This window comes from Pseudochaenichthys georgianus, chromosome 6 (genome assembly GCF_902827115.2).
Source record: "Pseudochaenichthys georgianus chromosome 6, fPseGeo1.2, whole genome shotgun sequence".
Lineage (NCBI taxonomy): Eukaryota > Metazoa > Chordata > Actinopteri > Perciformes > Channichthyidae > Pseudochaenichthys > Pseudochaenichthys georgianus.
In genome coordinates, this window is record NC_047508.1 from 33,454,385 (window position 1) to 33,473,793 (window position 19,409).

At 41.1% G+C, this 19,409-nt stretch overlaps 1 protein-coding gene across 2 annotated transcripts; it reads right to left on the reverse strand.

Moving 5' to 3' along the window:
* Window positions 1-6,395: 6,395 nt before the first annotated feature.
* Window positions 6,396-18,311, reverse strand: LOC117447626 (transmembrane and coiled-coil domain protein 3-like). Of its 2 annotated transcripts, none has more exons than XM_034084407.2 (4): window positions 18,116-18,311; window positions 8,151-9,094; window positions 7,312-7,447; window positions 6,396-6,871 (listed from the first exon to the last, which is right to left on the reverse strand). In XM_034084407.2, the coding sequence occupies exons 1-4, from the start codon at window positions 18,179-18,181 to the stop codon at window positions 6,569-6,571; spliced, it is 1,449 nt and encodes a 482-aa protein (XP_033940298.1). In that variant the 5' UTR covers window positions 18,182-18,311; the 3' UTR covers window positions 6,396-6,568. The 2 variants fall into 2 exon arrangements, with proteins under 2 accessions (XP_033940298.1, XP_033940297.1); XM_034084406.2 differs by lacking the exon at window positions 18,116-18,311 and adding an exon at window positions 11,440-11,750.
* Window positions 18,312-19,409: the final 1,098 nt, after the last annotated feature.

Sequence of the window (19,409 nt, forward strand, 5' to 3'; positions counted from 1 at the left end):
CACAGTCGTCTCTACACCACCGGGCTACCAGCCTTTAACTCCCAGCATCACTGTGGCACTCTACGGTTGCCTAGCAACTAAAATAAACTGAAGGTGCCTTTGATTTAGGGCATTTTTAGAGGTGATTAATACAAAGACCTTGATGATAAATGTTGCCATGAATCAGGAATTTTCCACTGGCTGATTCTCAGTATTCATGACTGCAGTCTCTGGTCACAGCTGCAGATCTCACAGAGGAATGGACTGTGGCTGTTTGCTCGATGCAGGGCACATTTTTATGTTATAGTGCAAAAGCAGAGCAAGGGAATATGGCCTGTTTCCATGACACCATCAACAGGAAATGGGATGGGCCCCGTGCTGCCAGAGGAGGTTAAATCAGCGTGGGAGAGAGGTCACAACTTTCCCATAATATCAAATCATGCGGGACTAAAACCTGTGCTGTAATGTATTGAAGGAAGTTTACTCAAGTATATTACCAAAGTACAATTCTGGGTATACCTTACTGAGTATTATTTTCTCGTGCTACTTTATTCTTATGCTCCACAACCGTTTAGAAGCCAATATTGTGCTTTTAATTCCACTACATTTATTTAACAAAATTAGTTACTGGTTACTTTACAGATTCAGATAATTAGCTAATGAAAAATATAAAATAAATAAACTATGAAATATAAATATAGGTAAAGACACCCAGCAGTAGCATTTAAAGTAATTAAAAGCAGCTCCACATTTACCCGCGTTTAAGAACACATTAATATATCAAAGATATTAACCCAGTAATTTAATATACATGATTCTGAATTGAGCTATTGTGCACAATAAGTACATTTCGTTGCCAGTACTTTTGTGCTTTTACTTAATTAAAGATTAAGATTTTAAATGCAGGACTTTGACATGTAGATGAGTATTTTCACACTGTAGTTCGTCTTTTAGTATGATATCTGTGTTCTTCTTCCACCCCTGAGTAAAACACACTCACATTATGTATTCATTTATAAACACACACTTACAACTAAAATATTCACCATCCATGCTTAAAGCTAAATTATATCCGCACACTTCCCACTCTCTCGCTTGGCTTAAAGGGAGAATAAAATCAAATGTGTCCCTCTCACTCCCCCTCAGTAAAGGAGAATGGGAGTGAAGCTGTGGCGGTGCTTTTGGTGGCCTCCTGGTCCCATCCCCTACGGTCACCATGCCAACCTGTGTGAGGAGGAGGCTTAGCTGCGGAGCCCAAAGAGACTTGATGAGGTCCTTGGATAATTAGCAGCTCATTATGGAGCCAGTGAATAGGCCATGAGCACCAGGAGCCACAAGAGAGCTCAATGGAAAACATAGGACACATCAAAGGAAGCGCTCACTTTTCAGATCACATAATACAGAGAATAGAGAGAGATTGGGAAAGAAAATATTTCTTTCTGTTCACACCTACAAATATAGCTCATAATCCCCGTTTTTAAGCCTCTGTATGTGTGTGTGGGTGGCTGTGTGCATGTGTGTATTAGTCAGAATCTCTGCGTCACACCAATCTGAATATTTCTTTTCCACCTAGCTGCTTCACAAATGCACTAAAACACAACCCGTCCTACACACAGATAAATGTGCACAAAACTCCCAATTCCACTCCAAAACGTAAGCTCTCATAAAGTACGGGAACATTGTGTGAGTGCCTGAGATCCTCAGTTAAGCTATCTGTCCATCATCCTGATTTTCTGTGTGTCTCACCGTGTGTCTGTGCCTCTAGATGGCATGCAGGCAGGCACTAGTCATGCACACTAAACCGTGCACACCACTCTGCCAGGTGACCCATATGGCACTGCGGCTGAATTTAACCGTGCATGAGCTTCATTTTCTCTGGATGTGTGTGTTTGTGTGCCCATACTGCTCCCTGACAGTGATACCCAGCAGTGATGTCGAAGCTGTTTGTATTGATAAGAACGTGGGATATGTTTTATGGTATTTTAAGGTGATATTTCACAACATGGCTGCGTGATGTTGTTGGAGCGACGTATGCTGTAACAGCTCGGCTAGGTGATCCTAAAAGGAACTTTAACAGTTTGTATCCATCTCTCTTGGATCATATGCATCCTGGGTAACAACATCCACCCTGATGGGAACCACATCAGACACAGTTACAGTTTGCAGAAAGCATTCCTGTTCAAAGCATGGAGTACAATATGACCCAGATTTAATGTTGATGAAAGTATGCAGAAATATTCTACGATGGAGCGTAAATGGTGTGCACTTTGGAAAATTGTAGGAAAATGTTGTTAATGTATGTTAATTTGGTACAACAGCAGAGGGTGCCACTCTTCCACTTTGCTAGTGCCAAAGGAAAGTGTTGTCGCTGTCTAAATGTGTGAAGTTGTGCCATTTACTTTGATGGAATTTAAATGTCCCCTATCATACTGTTTTTCATCAATATATTACAGGTCTCTGATATATACAAAATATGTCTCTGAAGTGTTTGGCTCCAAACACCAAACAGATCATTGCAGCATCTCATAATCCCCTCTGTTTCAGCCCTGTTCCTAAAGTGCTGATTCTCTGTCTGTTACTTTAGACCAGGGGTCTGCAACCTTTTTGAACAAAAAAGCCATTTTGCTCCTTTTTCCAAAACAGTTTTTTGTCTGGAGCCGCAAAACATATTTCATATCAGACAAAAACTACAGTTTTTTGCATTTATTAGGCTATTTATTACATGATATAAAACTGTTAACCTCTAATAAGAAACAAAGAACTCTTATAAGGAGAATTAAAAATAATACACAGGCCTACTTTAAAATAAATGAAACACAGCACTTGGGGAGTCCTCTGCACATTTGAAGGAAAAAAAATATTATTAAAATGGGCCCACTTTGAAATAAATAAAACATATAGCTGCACCCTAAAAAGAGTTAAAGGTAGGTTAGGTAAGAATGGAGAAACCAGCTCGAGTGCGCTAGAATTTGAAAATACACAACCGGAAAAAATATGCCTCTTCCTTCAGACTTCCTTACAGAGTCCCTCTCCAACACACACGAACGCGCACATGACCAATGAGGGCACGAGATAAGTTTGTGCATGGAAGGCTGACAGGCAGGAAGGCCATCCAGTTATTTTAGCCGGGCCGGCTCAGATGATTGGTCGTGCGCTACGGCTTCCAGAGATTAATTTTTGTATGTATTTATTGTCAAAGCATTTAATATATTCATTGCTATCGGGACGTTAAGAGCATTCCATGGAATATAACAAAAAGTGTTTTCTGAAATAAATTACATACCCCATTGAATTATGACTGAAGATCGTCAGCTGTCTTCCTCTCCCTTGTTGCTCCTCGATACGTAAAGGCTGCACCACCGTTGACAACTTCTCTCTACATATCAAACATACCGGTAAACCAGCATCGATTGCTGTGAAAGCATATAACTCTGTCCACACAGAATTAAATCCTGTGTTCCTCCTGTACTTTTCTTTGATTTATCCAGAGTTCGCTCATCGAGCCGGGGGTCAGGTTATTCGCCAAAAAAACGTTATGAAATCATAAAGTGGCCAAAATCTGATCAGCTCATTTTCAGACAGGTTTTTATATAAATGGATCAGGAGAAAAAGAGTGCAAATCTTTTTTTCTGAAACTTTCAGAATCTCTTTCCACAGAGGGGGCACATGTTTATGTAAAATACATGAACAAGTGGATTTTGCACAATAGGTGACCTTTAAATGAATAATTTAGATATAAATCATGCAGGAAATCTGGTTTCTGCTATTAGGCTGCGTGAGATGCTCCAGCCTTCCTATATGTTTTCTCCGTCTCTGTGTTGTGTCAACAGTGCAGCACCATCACCCTCTAGTGGTGTTGAAGGAGAGTGTTTAGTAGTGAGAGAACAGCAAATATTTGTTGTGTACACATTTACTTTAGAAACTGTATTCATATTACATTTTGATATGTTCGTACCTCAGGGGCAAACGTCTGAGAGGAAAATAAAGAAAACAGCAGTTTTATTTAGAAAGAGTGTTCCCAGTTTCAGAGTTATAGTGAGTAAACAACCCGTCTTCTTTTCTTTTTACAGTTTTCCTCATTTGCATTGATTCAATTCTCGGATGATAAATATTTGTTTAAAAACTGTTTATTACAAATCTATTAACAATTCGTTTTTTTGTGCACTACAGATTGCACATGGCTTTGTGCCATCATCTTTTTTAGCCATCACATGCAAAATACTTAAATTATTGAAATATATTATTTGTCTGCTTGATTTCCAGGTTAGCTGCTGGGTGACAGTAATGAACTACTTATCACAATATTATATATTATATTTAACATGAAAGGTTAACATAAATGTTTCCTGTTTGAATTTGCTGTGTACACACACACACACACACACACACACACACGTACGTGCATATCCTTTTTCTGTGAATAACAGCATTGTACAGTATTGACTTTTCCCAGGAAATGTTTACCTACTCAACTACTTGACATACGAATCTAAAAAGCTCAGTGCTAGGCACACACATTATCATCCAGCTAGACAAAAATAAACAACAACTCCGTCACAAGATGATTAAAAAGGCTTTTTAATTTAACAGAGTGTAAGACAAAGGCACGTAATGCATGAAATACAACTGATTGATAAGGTAGTGCATCAGAGAGGAATAGAGAATATAAACCAGATATGTATTCATCCGTAAAACGTCCTCAAATATGTCCTAAACAGGAAGAGAGAAATATAATACAGTAGGTAGAAGACAAGTATTAACACAAACATGTTATTATGGCAGACGAACATTAAAAAGTGGTCCTTAGCTTCATATGAGATCATCATAGGCAATGTTAGTAAGACAAAAACAATACATTAATCAGTCAAAAATTGGCCCGTAGATCATCACTCAGAGCCTGTACTGAAGGCTGTAAGAACAAAACAAATTGCATTTTTCCTCAGAAAAAGGCCTTGTGTCACAGTATAATCCATCGCCTCTCACTCACATTATTAATATAATACAAACACATAAAGAGAGGAGGAGTGTGTGTGTGTGTGTGTGTGTGTGTGTGTGTGTGTGTGTGTGTGTGTGTGTGTGTGTGTGTGTGTGTGTGTGTGTGTGTGTGTGTGTGTGTGTGTGTGTGTGTGTGTGTGTGTGTGTGTGTGTGTGTGTGTGTGTGTGTGTGTGTGTGTGTGTGTGTGTGTGTGTGTGTGTGTGGTAACAGTGAGAGAGACAGCTGGTCTTATCAGAGCCCAGCAGAGGCTTCAGTGGTTATGGATCTCTTATGCCAACATTGATGACACTTCCCCCACCCCACAGCACCCGATCACTGTAAAACATTGACGTAAATGCTCACTCCTAAAATACCATTTTAAAAACAGTGCTCTTAGAAATGAAACATATTGCACTGTAAACAGAACAAACTTTAAGAGACGACTGACCGCACAGGGCAGACAAAGATACGGAAAAGAAAACACCTAAAAACAGGATGTCTATCGCCTCTGTGCTTGAGACTGTAAATTCTTCATTTCAAGCAATAGAAAAACATTCGGGGAAATATGCTTATTGTATTTTGCAGAGTATAAGATAAGTGGATTTATACCACTCTGCGGTCTGTATGCTAAATATGCAGCTACGGAGCACCAGATAACAACATGTCCCGGGTTTGAAATAATCTACAATCAGTAGCCAATTATCTTATCTTAACATAAAGACTGTAAACATGGCGAAATAGCTAGCATGTCCCTGTGCAAAGGTAATGGTGGCAACAAAATCTGCCTCGGAGCATCTAAAAACAAACTGTGTAAGAGTGTCAAAAGTACATGTAATAGGTTATGTGCCCGAAGCAGTTCCTGGAATAATTACCCAGAAAATGTCACTTTAACACTTAGTTTTTTGTAAAGATTAAACATGCCGTGTTCATTTGTCAGCTTTTCAGTGGATTTTGTTCCCATTTAAAGAATCAGGCTAGCCGTTTCCCACTTTCCATTGTTTATGCTAAGCTAACCGTAGCATCATGTTTAAATGGAATCTAGCGTAAAAGAGATTTCCCCAAATGTCCAACTATTCTTATCAAGGTGACAATAGCATTTCGTAACGTTAGCCAACAACATAACAAGCTTGAGGTTTTGTTTGTGTGTGCATGATTTCTAACAGATGGAGAGATGTTCAAGTCAAGCAGAAGCAACATGAGAAACATTTATCCGTGGCCTAATTTGACCTCTTCAAATAATATTTCCCCCAAAATCTGTGGGGAAGAGTAAGTCTCATATGCAACTCTTTCCACCCTTCTTGATCCTTGACTATTTTCTTGTGATGAATTCATATCAAACCTTAGAGAAGTAACACAATTAATTAATTAATTTAACTGTTATAAATATTATTTGAAAGGTTAATGAAAAATGTTAGCAACACATTCAAGTTCTACACAAGAGAAAAATTACCTACATTTAATTGCAGTTCGACTTTAAAAAACAATGACTTCTGTAAATGCGTGGCGATCGTGTCTACTGACGATTGTACAACCAATCCTCTGAGACAGTCCTATCCTGACACCAGACAGCGTCCATGTTTCTGAAGTGTTATTGTCAGTGTGCGCTCTTCACTCTCAGACAGGCACTAACAACCTGTCGATAGCGTACTGTAAACGCTCCCAGTTCTTCCAGAAAATGGTCAAAAAACAGACTCCCAGTACGGTAACTACCACATGGTGCCGGCTCCTCATCAGTGGAGCGGCAAACTTGGCAGCAGTGGAGACGCACACGAGGATGACGGTAATGATAGCCAGCATGATGTTGATGCTTTTTCCCAGAAGCACTCTGGCGTCACGGCTCTCGATCTGCACCGTCTGCTGCTGCTGCTGCTGGAGCTCCAGCTTGGAGACTCGCGTCTGACACGACTCCAGAGCCTCCTAAAAAGAGAGAGAAGAACCATGAGAGTCTGAATGTTTCCAAAATGGCTAAAGGGCTTTTTGCTGACCCTTAATTAATCAAACTTCAATTAGAGATTCATGATGCATGAGCAGAGAGACGGAGAAGATAAATGTCAAATGACAAAACAGACTTTGTACCCTTCAGAGTGTTATCTCATGAAGGGAACGATTGTACGTAGGCCACTAATGCATTTGCCTCTATATGGTAATGTCCTTAGCCTGATTACAGTAGACTCATTATGGGATTTAGAGAAGCTTGGTGGAGATGTTAAGATTTTAAATCATTCCAAAACTATACATTTTAATATGCTTCTATCTTAAAGTGGCCCTATTTTTGCTTTTCTGGGCGTTTCCTTTGCTGTAGTGTGTTATATAGGTTTTAGTGCATTTAAACTGTTACGTGATTCTCTGTTACATGCCTGTATGTCTCTGGCCCTCTCTTGAGCCTGGTACGCGATCCTCTCCTCGATGCTGGCCAGCTCCTGCTTTAGATCACTCATCTCATGTTGGTGAAGCTCTGTCAGGTCGTTCAGCTGATCTTCTAAGCGCTCGTACCTGGCACAGGATGCAGAAATGTCCGATTTGAATACTGTGTATGAAATACTTCACTACAAATGCCATGTGTGTTTACATTTTTAGAGAATAGACGTAACATTAGAAAGGATGTATTTTTGAAGGAAGTAATAATCAAGAATATTATCATTGGAATACATTTCTATTTATTTAGTATTTATTTCTTGGCATAGGACATTTCAATTGATAGTTGTGATTATAGCTAGTCTCTCTATAAGTCAGAAATCAGATAAGTAAGTCTCAAACATGCGTGGAAATCAAAAAGGTTGCTCACTGGGGGCACACAATGGTAATTGAGGCTCTGGCCCACTGAGGAAAGCCCATTCATTTCCAGTATTACAAACTGGGTGTCTGTGGCAACATTCCAAGGGGAAATGACATGCAAGCTTAGTTAGTTATGCATTGTCCTATTGGATGATTCTGCAGAGAGAGTGGGCAGATCTAACACAACAGACTCACTCTTCAACTCACTTGGATGTAAAACCACAAATGCCTCTGCTAGCATTTCAGGCAAACGGATACTAGGATTTCAAAATATGAGAAAGAATGATACTAATGCCCGGGTGCTAACCGGCTGACGTCAGAAAGACCCAACAACCCATCTCTAATTAATGCCCTCACCATACTTGCACAATAGAAAACCAATATTGCATCCAAATTATATAATTAAGTAATAAAAACATACCTGTATCGCTCCTCCTGCAGTGATTGGCTGATGATGCCATACTCCCTTTTGAACTGAGCCTTGATCTCCTCCATATCCTCCTCCAGCTGGCTCTGGGCCTCTTTGATCTCCCTCACCTCCTCCAGGCTCAGAGCTAGTCTGCCCTGGCTGTCGTCCTTGGCCTGCTGGCCCGGAGTCAGCCCCGCTGGGTTCCCGTTACTATCTGCTGAAATGGAGGCGCTCCCCGAGGAGCATTCATCATCACTGGGGTACTTGGGCTTGCCCACCATGGAGGTGCTGCTACTCAGTCCCTTGCTGGCAGTGTCAGTGGGCAGCGTAGGGGAAGCATCCAGAGAGTTCTTGAGGTGGGCGATGTTGTCAGCACTGCCAAACTTGTTTCGGATGAGGTTGGCAAACTCTCTAGGCTTGCTGAAGAAGAAAGGAGGGGAGAGGGAAACACCTGGGCCAATGGTCTTGATCTTGTCCATGGTTGGGTGTCGGCCACTGCCCGTCATGTCCTTCAGCAGCTGTCTGGGCGACTCCCTGGGCATGGTGCTGTGTTTGACAGGCAACGGGTGAGGGGATGGGCTGTAGTGGGTTTCACTGTCTTTCATCTTTCGATGGTACTGTTCCAGCTTTTTCTGCATCTGGGCGATGTTTTGAGCGGACTTCTGGTTCTTCTTCTCAAACACCTGCTTGATGCGCCCGACCTGCAGCTTGTCGGCGCTGTTCACCAGCTTCAGGTACTCTGCCACGTTTTCGTCCCGGGCCGTCTGTTCAATCTTCAGCTGCTCCGTGACTTTGAGCATCTTCTGCTGGAGGCTGTCCAAGCAAGACCGGCTACGCACGACCTCGGAGCCCAGACCAGGACTTCCATCGGTCAGATCCAGGTCCAGGTTGGTCTCTGAAGAGCCCCGCCGCATTGACCCGGAGATGCTCGCAAAACTGCCCTCAGAACTCCGGTCCTACGAGTAGAAGAAACAACAATCAGATAAACATACTTTATTAGATAGGGAGTGCAGAAATGATCTTGGAGCTACTTTAGAACAGCAACTCCATTTCCCATTGTATGCATTAATACATGAAACCCCAAAGGAGCATTTCATTCACTTTCAAATTGGACCTCATTTCCTAGTTTATACTATAATTCCTCTTATCTACTATAATTATACTTATAATACATTATGTTATTTCATCTCACATAATCTCCATACTCTTTTAAGAGACACATTTCACATTACAAAACGATGGTGTGTATGGAAAACTACAAGTGGTGGCTTCTGATAAGGAGCTCTCTAGTCCAATGGACAGTTTGGATCATTTGGTAAAACTCGAGGGTGGTTCCAGAATTTGATCTGAAGGAGTTGTTGTGCCCCATGGGTGCCTTTGTATGTCTCTGGAAAGCGATTGTTTGTGACCATTTCACAATGTGTGTTATGTGCAGTTTGCCCCGTCTGAAGCATTACATTGGCATTCATGTCGGCCATTTAATAGACTAAAAACAAGATGGCTGGCTGGTGAGTGAGATGTTACGAACAATGGCTGAAAAAACAAGAGCTGGGTAATGAAACATTTTGACGTGTGCTCTTCTTCTCGACAGTAATACAGAGCAAGGCCTCTGATCTATTTAGATTCCTGCTATTGCCACAGTGAGACCATCTGGGTGGGCGTGTAATGCTCTTATTTGGAGCATCCGTTATGTTTTAGAAGCCAGAATTTAATCCTGTTGTATTTACATTATAGCACACTTGACACATTCAGATACCAACTATTAATGTGTGTAAAATAAAAGTGGAGCGTGGATCAAATGTAGGTCAGTGATAATCTCAAATAAGGCCATGATGCAGATCCCCTTTCAAGACATTTCCCCCTGTTTTTACAGTAAATTACCATTCTCCGAACAAAGGTTCAACATTACACTATTGACTGACATGTCAATAGTTCACTGTTGAGAGGCCGGCTATAAACTTAAAGAAGTGAAACTAAATAAATGTGGCTTAAGTTCAGCTATGAAAGCAAACCTAACAACTTCACATAAAAGGGGAAACAGACGAAAGCTGTGAAGACATACAGTATGTTCTTCTTTTTTTTTTCGGAGCAGCATTTTTAGAACATGAGTTGCACCTCAAGTGTAATAGCACAACACCAGTGTATGGACAGGATGTGTAAGCTGATAGAGCCTAATGTGAAGTGTTGTACAACAAGCACTATGGGCTGTACAAAGCTGCAATAATCCTTAACAAATGTAACACCACTAGTTTCAAGCAAATAAACTGATCACAGCTAACTCAGGCAGGCTTAGGCTGAATCCAGCTTAGCATTCCCACAACACCACATCATGCTTACATATTGCAAGCTGGCCACACACCACACACTGACACTCCTCGACATGTGACTGTCAGGTGTACCTAAAGACAGGGTTAACCAATAGTACAGTGATTAAGTATGAGTACACTGCTGCACACAAACAGAGGATAACATAAGAAATACATTCTCAGTCTTTATTCCTCTTTCAAACCAGTTGGATTTAAGTTATCCAGTTACACATTTCCGTTTACTTGCTGTTGCCATGACCTCACACTTAATCAACCAGTCAAACCAGTTTTCGTGGGTGATAACAGTGAGCAAGAATTTGATTTATCATCACCGACTTCTCCATTGTGTACTAGAATGTAGTTTCACTACAAAGTAACACAGAAAATGTACTTGTTTTTGGCCTAATGGTTGGAAACGCCCATCCTTGTGTTTGTCTGTACGTCTGTCAACTGTCTGTAGGTGTTTCGGTGTGTCTGTCTATCTCTCGGTTCAATCATTTGGTACAGACTAAACTATCCCAACAAACACGGGTTGACTTTTTCCCAATGGATTCATGTTTCACAGAAAATAAATCCTAAGAACTTCTGTGACTTTCCCTGTAACACCATCATGTGACCAAGTGTAGCCAATTAGCTAATGTTAGCATGCTAACCAACTACACACTAATATATATGCTGCTAAACATAAGCAGGTTATGATGCTAGCACTAGTATTTGAATCAAAGTAAGTACAGCTAAACCAACTGCTAGCATGGCTGTAGTAATAACTACTAGTAGTACATGAACACATTTACAAATAGTAGTTGTAATATTATATTGCCTATAATTATACTGTATACTACATAGGCTACTTTATGCATAGTGTGTAACCAGAGAATGCACTGCCTGGGGTAATACAGCCTCTGTCCTCACCCCCCTCCCTCTCTGGCATCTGTCCTTCTTGAACACAGGACGCTTTGTCTTCGGAGAAAAAAGCGCACTTTGTCATGTCCTACCTCTGCTCCGTCCAGGACTCTGATGAGCGAGCTACTGCATATGGATTCACTGGCCTGACGTATAGCCTGAGGAGCCCCGCGTCCAATCACAATCATGCTCCCTCCAGAGCGCAAACAATAACTCTTGTCAAAACAATCAGGTTCGCACATAAGTCCTGCTTTTTGTCAAACCTGTTTGTCAAAGAAAGAGAAGCTTAATATCCTCCTCCTTCAAGCGGAAGTATAGCGCAGGCTTGTGAGTAGGTTGCTCATATTACCCAATTGTTTTAGTTTCAAACAACAAACACAAAGAGCTGCCTGTTCCACCAGACAGCTTAGACTGCATGCTATTTATCCAGGAGTGGAACTAAGCTGGCTCCTCAGGCACTCTCCTACCACCGCCTTAACTTTGAAATGTTCAATACTCTCTCTTGGTACAGCAGGGGTCAGAGAAAACAGGGGTGTGTTTCTATTGCTTCAAGGTGCTGGTATCACACACTCCGGATGAGCGTAGCATGGATCAAATTGTGACCTGGCTGGCAGCCATTGATGAATCACTGCTGAAGCCAGATGGAAAAGACCTGTAGTACCGACTGTCAAGCCGAAAGAGTTTCACACATCTGGAAGGATGGGCCCACGATTGTTCTTATAAAAAACAAAACAAGAATGCTTTTGGCAGAATGAGGCCTGATTCACGAGAGCAGCTCATATAACACTCATAACTCAACCCAGATGTTACACACTCAAACCCAAAAACGTGTGTGACATACAACGTTTTTTTATAAGAAATGTAATAGGCTAATTTCCATTAAAGCTACTCAGGGTTTTCTGGCTAAACGCTGGAGAAATGTGAGAGTCTCTCTGTGTGAGTGGCTCTGCTAAATGAAATAGACTCATGCTGATGAAGAATGTCCTCCGAAATATGCTGAGGAGCTGCCCTACTTTTGACTCCGTTACTCCCAGGGAGTTATGCAGGCATTCTCCAGAGGTAGAGGACTGGAACAGGGAGAGGATTAAAGGACTTCTGGGGCTGGCGGGAGGGGGAAAGCCCAGGAACTAGGGGAAAAGCCGCTACAAAAAGGCAGATGGCAACAGTAAAATCTGACAGTTATGTGGACAGCCCTTTACAGATTCAACACTGGTTAGAGTTTGATATGATGGAGTTTCCATCTCCATCCTAATACCCGTATGGCTGTCTTCAAGCTAAAGCCCCTGTCACACTGTCCCGAAATTGACACCCGATGGACACACGAATATGGAATTGTGAATTTCGCACGAAGATGGCCCCGAACCACACACGAAGGCAACATTTACATTACATTTAAGACATACAACTGCAATGAAAGTACCAAAAACAATTATGTTACAGTACTATGATACTGTACTGATATCTTCAGACTTTGTTCTTTACTTTCTCCGTCTTTATATGTAGAAAATATTACGTTTTCTCCGCAATGTTGTTTCCATAACAACAACAACTTCCTGTCAACTGTCCTTCAAAATAATATATATTATCCTTTTTAGTTTCACAGAACACAAATTGGGTTATTTAGATAATATGTTTACATTATTTTGTTGTGCAATAAAACAACCCGATGGACACACGATAAAGGAAATGTTCAAATTCGGCTGTGATCGTAGCAACATCGGGCCGTTCGTGAGGGCATCTTAAGCCTTCGTATGATCGCTGGTGGAGTTTCTCAGGCTCCGGCAGCAACTTCGTGAGCGGTGGTAAAATCTTTGGCATGCCAAACAATTGCCGAAGGACCTTGCGAAGGTTCATTTTCGTGTTGAATTCGTGTGTCAATTTTGCCCTTCGTAAGGCCATCGTGAGGGCATCTTGTTATCCTCGGTGCCATCGGGCATTCGCCCCGATCAGAGTGAGTGTGAATGCACCGATGATAACACGAAGATGACACGATTTGACAAGATGCCCTCACGAGTGCCTTACGAAGTTGCCGCTCACGAAGTTGCTGCCGGAGCCTGAGAGACTCCACCGGCGGTCATACGATGGCTTAGATGCCCTCACGAATGGCCCGATGTTGCTACGATCACAGCCGAATTTGAACATTTCCTTTATCGTGTGTCCATCGGGTGTCAATTTCGGGACAGTGTGACAGGGCCTTTAAGGATGACCTCCTACTTGTGCTCATTTATGATGATTCATTCAGATTACAAAGTGAGAATTTGATTTACCCATCTGACTGATCATATGCCTAAAATCTGGTTTATCACTACCAATGTGAGAACAATGTTGTCTTTGAAATGAATAAGCCACGACTGTTTGACTAACCCATTGATATTAGTTTGATAGGAGATTAGAAGCAGAGGGACAGACCGAAAGTGAGAGACAAAATGGAGACAACCAAAACAGATACGATGAAAGGAATAGAACTAAAGGAGGACGCTCCCAAAGACAGGGCACAGCAGCACACATCACCCCGATCATCATCTCTTCCAACAGGATCTACAGGATGCCCCCGGGGTGCCTCTCTTACACCTCAGCCCTGTTTGAGCCCCCTGTCCCCCATGCTGCCCTACATAGCAAACAGCCAAACAGCGTCTGTCCAACACCATGACCCATTTAAAATGCTATGACCTGGCTAGACAGTATAACATAAAGATCCAACTGCATTAGCCTCAATCTGAGCCCAACAGAGAGCGCGTGTTGTTCTGCTGGAAAAATCCGTCCAAATCTCAGTAACATTTGGGGGCAAAGGCGGGAGAGTTGATAGAAACTGCAGATGCGTCTTATCGTGCACTGCAGTGAGCTCTCTCTTGGATCAATGATCAAGTGAATGATTTTATTTTTCATGAAAAAACAGATATTTTTACCGCAGCAGAGGAAGAAACATGCAAAGCATTACAGCACTAAAGGCCTGAACTGGAGTGTGGTGAAAGCACATAGATTATTCAGAATGGGTGCAGTAAAAGAACTGAGATAAATATTGGTTCTTCAGACAAACAGGATTTACAGAAAGTGAGTCCGTTTAATGCTAAACTCACTGTCCCTCCCTGTTAAAGGCGTCTCTGAAAAACACAGTTTTCTTATGCAAACAGGAAGGCATTGTCCGCATTACGAGGAAGTAAAGTTTGCAAAAGCTCACATATTTAATTTTGTGAGATCATCAGTTCACACTGTAAGGTCAGGTCTTGCAGGACAGGTGTTTGTGGTCATTAGATGGAATTAGATACAAACGGTGAGACTGTGGTGAGTGGTGCATAGGGGGGAACTTATTCTCACTGTCAAAACCCTGAACACACACACACACACACACACACACACACATACCATGGATACATCACTTCAGGGGACATTACATTGACTTACCTGCATTTACTGGAGACTTCCATATCATAACCTTAACCATAACCAACACATGCCTAACCCTAACCCTAACCAAGTCTTCACCCTAAAATTAATGATTCCCCTCATCGGGACCTCCATTTTGTCCCCATAAGGGAGGCGAGTGACTGTGTAAACAGATTTAGGTCCCCACAAGTATAGTAATGCTAGGACACACACACACACACGGCGAAAGAGCTGGCAGACTTATTTAGATGGAACAAAAGCGTCCCTTGAAGAGAGCACAGAGCCACAGAGGGGAAGAAGCCTGCAGTGCTTATTGGTATTCCCTCCAGCTGATCCTCATGGATACAGACACTCTCACAGCTCACAGGGGGAGAGGGGGAGAAAAGCAGAGAGGGAGAGCGACAGGGAGCACCTCTTTGATTGCAGAGAGCTGACCCAGCATCTCCTCCCTCTCCTCTCATCTGCATCCCACAGCTGCACCACAGTTTGATTGCAAAACTTTTTCTTCAGAGGCCAAGAAGTTTGCCTCATCAGAACAACAGAGGAAATAAAACTAGCAACAGAGTTTGAGGTCATGAGTTCCCTGAATGAGTAATCCCCATGAGGTCAGCCGAGTGAATTGCTTAAGATATATTTATTATTATCTCATAAAAAAGCTGGTCCTGGACTAAATCAAAGGCCCATTAACACTCCCAGCATCTGCCTGCCCGCGTGGACTGAGAAAGTATTTAATGGGATTCAATTAAGATAACATGCAGCTAAATTCAATGCACTGATTCAAAGTTGGAGAGTGAATAGAGCCAATGGCGTAGCAGGATTAGTGATTAGGCTCTAGAGACATTAAACATGAATTTATAAAAGGGGAAAAAAGGGACAATAGTTGCCAGTTAATGATTTACAACATAACGAAGGTAACTATTAAAAGGTTGATTATTATACTGATGTATTGTTAAGCTTTTTCCTGGTGACATTAATGTTAGAAAACAATTACAGGTTGGCAGAGGGTTCATGTGAGGACAGTCAGAGGGGAATGGCACGTACATCTCTACAGAGCCACCATCTAGAGCAGGGGTGTCAAACTCAAATTCATCGCGGGCCACATTAGCATTATGGTTGCGCTCAAAGGGCCGGTTGTAAATATATAAATATATAATACTATTATTACATTATTGCCTCTGAATTGGATTATTATCGGATAGGGTAATAACTTAGTAAGTAACTACGTCTGAAAGCAGAAGTCCAGGGCAAATAATTCTCTCTTCAGTGCGCATGTCACAGTGCGCGATGCATTGTGGGACATGTCATCTGTAAAGTGGCATGTAACTGTATAATAACGTATTATATTCTTTGCAAGCTCTTGCGGGCCACATCAGATGAAGTCGTGGGCCGGATTTGGCCCCCGGGCCTTGAGTTTGACACCCCTGATCTAGACATAGGGTTAAAGACTCAGAATGAGGCGTTGCATCATCTCTGGCCTGTAAGCCACGAAATCTGCTGGACAATGGCTTTTTTTTGAGGAACCAAACAGGAATGTCATTTGCAACCCAACAAATGAAGGAAACGCATAATTACACAGCCCAGAGGTAATAAACCAGCCAAATCCTAAGATATGTTGTTCCATTATATTGTGATGGCAATCAAACCACAACCGAATACTTGTTTACTTGAGCTGGCTCCAAATATTTGTTTTAGTATCTTTCAAGCTCTACTCCAGGGGGAATGTTATTGATGTCATTCACCGATCAGAGTTACTGTAATCCGAATGTATGTGCAATTGTTCAAATGGCAGTTTTAATAGGAGCTAAACCGGTTAAAGAAAAGCTACCAGCGCTCTCTCTCTCTCTCTCTGGGATGCAGGATGCCTCTGAAGAGTATGGCTGACAGGAGTGGCAGCACTGGAGGCTCATACATAAACTGGGAAGACAAACAACCTGCTGCACGACACCTGACTTGTTACTTGTGATATTAAAAGACACTTTGGAGGTTGTTATCTTTCTTATCTGACTCAATGATTAACAATAGAGGGAGTTGTTTGTTGGACATATTTGAAAGCACTTTCAGACAAATTGGTGATTTGGGTTTAATTAATGAATAAACTGATTTGTCTACATTTCTGTTTAAAGATATAAATAAGATACCATTTGATAGTTATCTAGACATTTCTCTATGTGAGTTCAATCCCCTCTTTGTGTCAGGCGTTGAATTAAATCTCAACGAAACCAACACTTCACTCATTCGAGAGTTCACATACTTATCTGACACAATGGTTAAGAATAGAGGGAGTTGTTTGTTGGACATATTATAAAGCACTTTCAGACCAATTAGTGATTTGAGTTTAATTCATTAATTTACTGATTTGTCTACATTTCTCTGTAAAGATATAAATAAGATACACTTTGATAGTTATCTGGACATTTCTCTATGTGACTTCAATCCCCTCTTTGTGATACTGTAGGCGTTGAATAATTAAATCTCAACGAAACCAACCATTCACTCATTACAGAGTTCACATACATAGATAACATGAGTCCTGAGTGCATGACAATCAAGATGAAGTCAGATTTACTCTTGAAAAACTAGGTTAGATAAAAATGCTTGTTCCGTCTTTTTTGGCTAGAGGATAACACATAGAAACATACTGCAATTCCATAGAACATCCAAACTACAGAAAGGAATTGACATTATGGATGAAACAACACCCGTCAAAATTACTATAGCCCTTGCCTATACATTTTAATTAGAGCTGCAACATTAGGTTATTAAAATAGTATAACAAATATATTTTCATAATAAATCATATGAGTTTGTTTAACTCAAATTCAATGGATCCAGCTTCACCCATGGGGACTTTACATGTTTTTTAAAAATTATTATTTTGAACTGTCGAACAAATCAGGCAATGTAAAGACATCAATTCATGCTCTGGGATGTAGGGGGCCTTTTTCTATCATTTATACCATTTAGTAGCCCAGAGAATGAATCTAAAAAACGATATAATGATCACCACAGTAATCGATATGTGAAATACTCGTTAGTTTCAGGCGTAATTTGGATGTGAGGCACCACAGACAGATTATCATCCCGTTTGGATGTCTTCAAATGTGTGGACACCCGCATTATGAGCCGAACAGGATTTTGTACCGGGAGTTCAGTGACACTTGAAGACATCCAACCAGTGGAACCAGACATGCTCTTTCTCTGCGTAATCCCCCTGCCTGTACCCCGGGTTGGAGGCTCTTTGTTGGGGGAATGTGCCGCTTCAGAGGCGCAGCTGTCGGTTTCTCATGACGTGGAGATGATCCGATAACAATGTGCGCTGGTACAGTAAGGGACCTGCCTGACACAACAATGCTGCGGAACACACTCTCACATGACATTACTCACCATCCGGCTGCTGAGGTATTTCTCCACTTCGGATAAACTTCGCACGGACACGTTGGCGCTGGGCATAATAATCCCGGGTTAGTGGGTCAGTCCGGAGAGGCCGGGGCTTCAATTCTAGACTACTTTACAACTCAAACCTAATCTCGTGTCCATGTTGAGCCCCTTTTCTCTCCCCCTCTCTCTCCCTTTCACACACTCTGATGGCCCTCTTCAACAAAAACAAAGCTCCGCCTCTCCTGGTCCAAAGGGAGGGGTTAACTCCTTCAGCGCCTCTCACTGGTGGAGGAAAAACAGTTTATCGCCTACATGTATTTATTTGAGTTTGTGATCAAGAGAATTGTTTTAATAATGATATTCCCACAATATGCTTATGATGGTTTTGAAGTGTGGTTTAACTTAATGGCGTTTTATGACGAATGGCTTTCAAATGAAGTGTCGCATTTATGAGAGTGGAGATCTAGGCTACCTCAACAAAGCAAAGAGTCAGTCTTTTGCAATATTGATTACATAAATGATATTGATTTATTAATCATGCAATGTTACACATGTTAAATCAAAGCGAATAAGGTCATTAGTGGTTGTTAAGCTAGTTAAATCGAAGTTGTAATTTAATTAAAAGAAAATTAAAGTTTCTAGACATTTCTTTTTTCAAATGCCCATTATCAGAAAAATGCCAAATGTTTAAAGTCATCAGCACTTTAAACTAGTAAACCTAGATATATGCTGCTGCCTGCTGGTAGTTTAATCTGCATGATCATTTTGTTGTTGACATGTGCTGCATGTAAACTAGAAATTAGTTCCTAGCTGTCAAACAACTGTATGGTGGAGTAGAAATATAAAATAGATTAAATGGAAATGCACAAGTGAAAGTACCTCAAAAGTGTACAGTTTCTGAGTAAAAATCTCTTATGCAACAGCTATTGTTTAAAAATATGGGGAAAAGCATAGACTGTATAAAAAAGAGAAATACATACAAATCAAAAACATATCCAATGTCCATTAGTCAAAGCTGTACAGTATATTAGCTGTAAACAAAACTTTGTATCAAGACCCAAACCAACAAACTCGCTGTTATTATTTTGTGATAGACTCGAGACTTGTGATATTTGGTAGAGTTTAAAACATTACAAATGACTTCTAAAGTAAAAAATGCTTTAAACAAGAGAAAACCGATATTACTAAAGAGGAATGTGTAAGTGAAAAAAACAAAACTGTGAATGCTTGTCAGCTTTTTGGGCGGTAATTACTAATTTTATTTATGTTACTTAATCTTTACTTTACTATGTGTGATGAT

Excerpts from the sequence above, each read along its gene's own strand:
- LOC117447626 (XM_034084406.2), bottom strand. The coding sequence starts at position 11,589 with ATGTGCGAACCTGATTGTTTTGACAAGAGTTATTGTTTGCGCTCTGGA. Across the intron at positions 9,095-11,439 it reads GAGTCCTGGACGGAGCAGAG|GACCGGAGTTCTGAGGGCAG; the intron begins GTAGGACATGAC and ends TTCTACTCGTAG. Across the intron at positions 7,448-8,150 it reads CTGCAGGAGGAGCGATACAG|GTACGAGCGCTTAGAAGATC; the intron begins GTATGTTTTTAT and ends ATCCTGTGCCAG.